Source organism: Salmo salar, chromosome 11 (genome assembly GCF_965601325.2).
Source record: "Salmo salar chromosome 11, fSalSal1, whole genome shotgun sequence".
In the NCBI taxonomy this organism is placed as follows: Eukaryota; Metazoa; Chordata; class Actinopteri; order Salmoniformes; family Salmonidae; genus Salmo; species Salmo salar.
The window spans coordinates 124,393,326-124,400,512 of record NC_138301.1 but is presented as its reverse complement, the minus strand read 5'-3'; the positions used below and the strand labels follow the sequence as shown (position 1 = coordinate 124,400,512).

General features: G+C 51.4%; 1 protein-coding gene across 1 annotated transcript in view; it reads left to right on the top strand.

Moving 5' to 3' along the window:
* The window catches only part of pigs (phosphatidylinositol glycan anchor biosynthesis, class S), a 26,844-nt gene extending 20,500 nt beyond the window's left edge, over nucleotides 1-6,344 (top strand). The window contains exons 10-11 of the mRNA XM_045690280.2: nucleotides 1,714-1,924; nucleotides 2,090-6,344. Of these exons, the coding sequence (XP_045546236.1) occupies nucleotides 1,714-1,924; nucleotides 2,090-2,368 (490 nt within the window). The 3' untranslated portion in view covers nucleotides 2,369-6,344. The remainder of the gene's footprint in view (nucleotides 1-1,713; nucleotides 1,925-2,089) is intronic.
* Nucleotides 6,345-7,187: the final 843 nt, after the last annotated feature.

The window sequence follows — 7,187 nt, the reverse complement described above, 5'->3', positions numbered from 1 at the left end:
TCAGTTGGTAGAGCGTGGTGTTCCCTGTAGCTCAGTTGGTAGAGCGTGGTGTTCCCTGTAGCTCAGTTGGTAGAGCGTGGTGTTCCCTGTAGCTCAGTTGGTAGAGCGTGGTGTTCCCTGTAGCTCAGTTGGTAGAGCGTGGTGTTCCCTGTAGCTCAGTTGGTAGAGCGTGGTGTTCCCTGTGGCTCAGTTGGTAGAGCGTGGTGTTCCCTGTGGCTCAGTTGGTAGAGCGTGGTGTTCCCCGTGGCTCAGTTGGTAGAGCGCGGTGTTCCCCGTGGCTCAGTTGGTAGAGCGTGGTGTTCCCTGTAGCTCAGTTGGTAGAGCATGGTGTTCCCTGTAGCTCAGTTGGTAGAGCATGGTGTTCCCTGTAGCTCAGTTGGTAGAGCGTGGTGTTCCCTGTAGCTCAGTTGGTAGAGCATGGTGTTCCCTGTAGCTCAGTTGGTAGAGCATGGTGTTCCCTGTAGCTCAGTTGGTAGAGCACGGTGTTCCCTGTAGCTCAGTTGGTAGAGCATGGTGTTCCCCGTAGCTCAGTTGGTAGAGCGTGGTGTTCCCTGTAGTTCAGTTGGTAGAGCGTGGTGTTCCCTGTAGTTCAGTTGGTAGAGCACGGTGTTCCCTGTAGCTCAGTTGGTAGAGCATGGTGTTCCCTGTAGCTCAGTTGGTAGAGCGTGGTGTTCCCTGTAGTTCAGTTGGTAGAGCGTGGTGTTCCCTGTAGTTCAGTTGGTAGAGCATGGTGTTCCCTGTAGCTCAGTTGGTAGAGCGTGGTGTTCCCTGTAGCTCAGTTGGTAGAGCGTGGTGTTCCCTGTAGCTCAGTTGGTAGAGCGTGGTGTTCCCTGTAGCTCAGTTGGTAGAGCATGGTGTTCCCTGTAGCTCAGTTGGTAGAGCGTGGTGTTCCCTGTAGCTCAGTTGGTAGAGCGTGGTGTTCCCTGTAGCTCACTTCCTGTAAGCTCGCTCTGGATAAGAGCGTCCTGCTAAATGACTAAAATGTAAATGTAAATGGTGTTCATTGTCCACTTATCAGTTTGGCCAAACTACCCCTCTCCCTCCTCTCTCCCCCTCTCCCTCTCTCTCCCTTCTCTCCTTCTCTCTCCCCTCTCCTCTCTCCCTCTACCCCCTCTCCCTCTCTCCCTCTCCCTCTCTCTCCTCTCTCCTCTCTCTCCCCCTCTCCTCTCTCCCTCTACCCCCTCTACCCCCTCTCCCCTCTCTCCCTCTCCCTCTCTCCCCTCTCCTCTCTCTCCCCCTCTCCTCTCTCCCTCTACCCCCTCTCCCTCTCCCCCTCTCCCCCTCTCCCTCTCTCCCCCCTCCCCCTCTCTCCCCCCTCTCCCCCCTCCCCCTCTCCCCCTCTCCCTCCTCCCTCCCTCTCTCCCCCTCTCCCCTCTCTCCCGCTCTACCCCCTCTCCCCTCTCCCCTCTCCCCCCTCTCCCCCTCTCCCCCTCTCCCTCTCCCCTCTCTCCCCTCCCTCTCTCCCCCCTCTCCTCCCTCTCCCCCTCTCCCCTCTCCCCTCTCCTCTACCCCTCTCCTCTCCCCCTCTCCCTCTCCTCTCTACCCCTCCTCTCCCCCTTCTCCCTCTCTCTCCCCCCTCTCCCGCTCTACCCCTCTCCCCCCTCTCCCGCTCTCCCCCTCTCTCTCTCTCCCTCTCTCCCCCCCCCTCTCTCTCCCTCCCTCTCTCTCCCCTCTCTCTCCCCCTCTCTCTCTCCCTCTCCCCCTCTCCATCAGGCTGATGTTGGGTGTCCAGTCGTCAACCCCTCCCCCTGGCTTCCTGGTTGGCCCGTGTGGCCCAGCGGGATTGGCTGACTGGGAGTTGGACCGCCTCCTGTGGAGTCGCAGTGTAGAGAACGTTGCAACGGCAACCACAACCATCACCTCATTGGCCCAGCTGCTGGACCAGATAGGAAACATCGTCATCAACGACAACATTGCAGAACAGGTCTGTCTGTCTGTCTGTCTGTCTGTCTGTCTGTCTGTCTGTCTGTCTGTCTGTCTGTCTGTCTGTCTGTCTGTCTGTCTGTCTGTCTGTCGTTGAAATAGTAGTCTTGTCTCACCATCGTCATGGTCTCTTAAGTTGTGATTGGCTGTTGTTCCTGTCTGTCAGGTGTCGGCGGCAGTTGCCTCTCTCCAGTTGGCTGTGGGTCAGCTGGAGGCGGGGAACCTGGGCCTGGCCCTGCAGTACAGTAAAGAAGCTATCCTCCAATCAGAACGAGCCTTCTTCGACCCCTCCCTCCTCCACCTCCTCTACTTCCCCGACGATCAGAAGTTCGCCATCTACATCCCTCTCTTCCTGCCCATGTGTGTCCCCATCCTGCTCTCACTGCTCAAGATGGCCGCCGAGGCCCGCCAGAGGCGAAGGGCGAGACAGGACAAGAAGGAGTGAGATGGAGTGAGATGGAGAGATCGGACCGATGAACGGGCCCAGTTGGTTCACTGATCCAACAAAGTGTTTAAAGGAAACTGTCTGGGCTCAGAAATGATGTTAAGACCGTTAGAAATACATGGGGCCGTATTGATCAACCTTCTCACAATAGGAGTGTTGATTTAGGATCATTTTTTCCCTTTCAGAACACAATGAATAAGATTATATGGACAGGGGGGGGGCCTGATCCTAGATCAACACTCCTCCTCTGATTATATGGACAGGGGGGGGGCCTGATCCTAGATCAACACTCCTCCTCTGATTATATGGACAGGGGGGGGGCCTGATCCTAGATCAACACTCCTCCTCTGATTATATGGACGGGGGGGGGACCTGATCCTAGATCAACACTCCTCCTCTGATTATATGGACAGGGGGGGGGCCTGATCCTAGATCAACACTCCTCTGATTATATGGACGGGGGGGGGCCTGATCCTAGATCAACACTCCTCCTCTGATTATATGGACAGGGGGGGGCCTGATCCTAGATCAACACTCCTCCTCTGATTATATGGACAGGGGGGGGACCTGATCCTAGATCAACACTCCTCTGATTATATGGACAGGGGGACCTGATCCTAGATCAACACTCCTCCTCTGATTATATGGACAGGGGGGGGGCCTGATCCTAGATCAACACTCCTCCTCTGATTATATGGACAGGGGGGGGCCTGATCCTAGATCAACACTCCTCCTCTGATTATATGGACAGGGGGGGGACCTGATCCTAGATCAACACTCCTCCTCTGATAATATGGACAGGGGGGGGGGCCTGATCCTAGATCAACACTCCTCTGATTATATGGACAGGGGGGGGGGCCTGATCCTAGATCAACACTCCTCTGATTATATGGACAGGGGGGGGGCCTGATCCTAGATCAACACTCCTCCTCTGATTATATGGACGGGGGGGGGCCTGATCCTAGATCAACACTCCTCCTCTGATTATATGGACAGGGGGACCTGATCCTAGATCAACACTCCTCTGATTACATGGACGGGGGGACCTGATCCTAGATCAACACTCCTCTGATTATATGGACAGGGGGGGGACCTGATCCTAGATCAACACTCCTCTGATTACATGGACGGGGGGACCTGATCCTAGATCAACACTCCTCCTCTGATTATATGGACGGAGGGGGGCCTGATCCTAGATCAACACTCCTCCTCTGATTATATGGACAGGGGGGGGGGACCTGATCCTAGATCAACACTCCTCCTCTGATTATATGGACGGAGGGGGGCCTGATCCTAGATCAACACTCCTCCTCTGATTATATGGACAGGGGGGGGGGGCTGATCCTAGATCAACACTCCTCCTCTGACTATATGGACAGGGGGACCTGATCCTAGATCAACACTCCTCTGATTATATGGACAGGGGGGGGCCTGATCCTAGATCAACACTCCTCCTCTGATTATATGGACGGAGGGGGGCCTGATCCTAGATCAACACTCCTCCTCTGATTATATGGACAGGGGGGGGGGGCTGATCCTAGATCAACACTCCTCCTCTGACTATATGGACAGGGGGACCTGATCCTAGATCAACACTCCTCTGATTACATGGACGGGGGGACCTGATCCTAGATCAACACTCCTCTGATTATATGGACAGGGGGGGGACCTGATCCTAGATCAACACTCCTCTGATTACATGGACGGGGGGACCTGATCCTAGATCAACACTCCTCTGATTATATGGACAGGGGGGGGACCTGATCCTAGATCAACACTCCTCTGATTACATGGACGGGGGGACCTGATCCTAGATCAACACTCCTCTGATTATATGGACAGGGGGGGGACCTGATCCTAGATCAACACTCCTCCTCTGATTATATGGACAGGGGGGGGGACCTGATCCTAGAGCAACACTCCTCCTCTGATTATATGGACGGAGGGGGGCCTGATCCTAGATCAACACTCCTCCTCTGATTATATGGACAGGGGGGGGGGGCTGATCCTAGATCAACACTCCTCCTCTGATTATATGGACAGGGGGGGGGGCCTGATCCTAGATCAACACTCCTCCTCTGACTATATGGACAGGGGGACCTGATCCTAGATCAACACTCCTCTGATTATATGGACAGGGGGGGGGCCTGATCCTAGATCAACACTCCTCCTCTGATTATATGGACAGGGGGGGGGGCCTGATCCTAGATCAACACTCCTCCTCTGATTATATGGACAGGGGGGGGGGGCTGATCCTAGATCAACACTCCTCCACTGATTATATGGACAGGGGGGGGACCTGATCCTAGATCAACACTCCTCCTCTGATTATATGGACAGGGGGACCTGATCCTAGATCAACACTCCTCTGATTACATGGACGGGGGGACCTGATCCTAGATCAACACTCCTCTGATTATATGGACAGGGGGGGGACCTGATCCTAGATCAACACTCCTCTGATTACATGGACGGGGGGACCTGATCCTAGATCAACACTCCTCTGATTATATGGACAGGGGGGGGACCTGATCCTAGATCAACACTCCTCTGATTACATGGACGGGGGGACCTGATCCTAGATCAACACTCCTCTGATTATATGGACAGGGGGGGGACCTGATCCTAGATCAACACTCCTCCTCTGATTATATGGACGGAGGGGGGCCTGATCCTAGAGCAACACTCCTCCTCTGATTATATGGACAGGGGGGGACCTGATCCTAGATCAACACTCCTCTGATTACATGGACGGGGGGACCTGATCCTAGATCAACACTCCTCTGATTATATGGACAGGGGGGGGACCTGATCCTAGATCAACACTCCTCCTCTGATTATATGGACAGGGGGGGGGGCCTGATCCTAGAGCAACACTCCTCCTCTGATTATATGGACAGGGGGGGGACCTGATCCTAGATCAACACTCCTCTGATTACATGGACGGGGGGACCTGATCCTAGATCAACACTCCTCTGATTATATGGACAGGGGGGGGACCTGATCCTAGATCAACACTCCTCCTCTGATTATATGGACAGGGGGAGGACCTGATCCTAGATCAACACTCCTCCTCTGACTATATGGACGGGGGGGGGGCCTGATCCTAGAGTAACACTCCTCCTCTGAACAGTGGTTGGAACCAAAATTATTTTCCAATCGTTCGGTTCCGAGCAGAACTCTGTTCTTTATGTTCCGGTGTTCCGGTGTTCTTTATGTTCCGGTGTTCTTTATGTTCCGGTGTTCCGGTGTTCTTTATGTTCCGGTGTTCCGGTGTTCCGGTGTTTTATATATGGTGCCTTTTCGTTCCTTTTTTTAAACTGTGAAATCAATATCTTTAACATTTAGAGTTAAATAAATGTATTCCCCCAATTAGCACCAATGTGTTTAGGCGATTACTAGCATTATAACTTCACCAAATTACAGAATTATATACTACACATTAGGAATATTTTGGGAATAAAAAAAATATATAACTTTTATTAACCGGTTATCAAGATTTGAAAATAATGGTTCTGTTCCCGGGACACTAGAGATCCCTTTTCGTTCCCGGTTCTGTATTCGTTCCTCGGGAAAATGTCGTTAGTTTTCAGTTTTCAGTTCTGTTCCCTGAACCGGTTCTAACCTCCGTCTGAGATACTGATACATGCTGAGACGCCAAGCTTTGCTGCAGTCTGAAACCACTGGCGGCAGGGGGAAGACGCCGTCGCCATGGCGATGTTGAAACGTTTTTACTTGTCATTTATTTGTCTGATCTGGAAGCAACAGGTCTGTCTGTCTTGCACTGTAGCAACAAGGTTTAGATTCGTTTTATTTATGTTGCGATTGATGCTTTACTTACGCTCTGTCGATTATCGTATGAGAGGAACTCGGACGATTAATTGGGAGTTCATTGATTTAGGGAAGGATGTTTTATTTCTTTTCGTTTGTTTTATGTTTTGTACAAGTTTATGGCAATAAAAAAATAAAAATCTAAGGCCGGTCTTATGTTTGTTGATAAATATACTGAACAAAAATATAAATGAAACAATTTCAATGAGTTTTCTGAGTTACAATTTAAATAAATACATTTCACATGACTGGGCCTGGGAGGGCATAGGTCCACCCAATGGGGAGCCAGGCTCAGCCAATCAGAATGAGTTTTTCCCCACAAAAGGACTTAATTACAGACAGAAATACTCCTCAGTTTCATCAACTGTCCGGGTGGCTGGTCTCAGACGATCCCGCAGGTGAAGAAGCCGGATGTGGAGGTCCTGGGCTGGTGTGGTTACACGTGGTCTGCGGTTGTGAGGCCGGTTGGACGTACTGCCAAATTCTCTAAAACGACATTGGAGGTGGCTTATGGTAGAGAAATGAACATTCAATTATTTGGCAACTGCTCTGGTGGACATTCCTGCAGTCAGCGTGCCAATTGCACGCTCCCTCAATACTTGAGACATTCGTGCCATTGTGTTGTGTAACAAAACTGCACAATATTTTATTGTCCCCAGCACAAGGTGCACCTGTGTAATAATCATGCTGTTTAATCAGCTTCTTGATATGCAACACCTGTCAGGTGGACGGATTATCTTGGCAAAGGAGAAATGCTCACAAACAGGGATTTAAACATTTGTGCACACAAATCGAGAGAAATAATCTTTCTGTGCGAATGGAACATTTCTGGGATCTTTTATTTCAGCTCATGAAATATGAGACCAACACTTTACATGTTGCTTTCATATTTTTGTTCCGTATAGTAACTGCAAACATCAATTGTACTTTATTCTAGGAACATTACTGCGTTCTGGTATTGGTCTGTGCAGGTTCCAGAGGCCCTCCT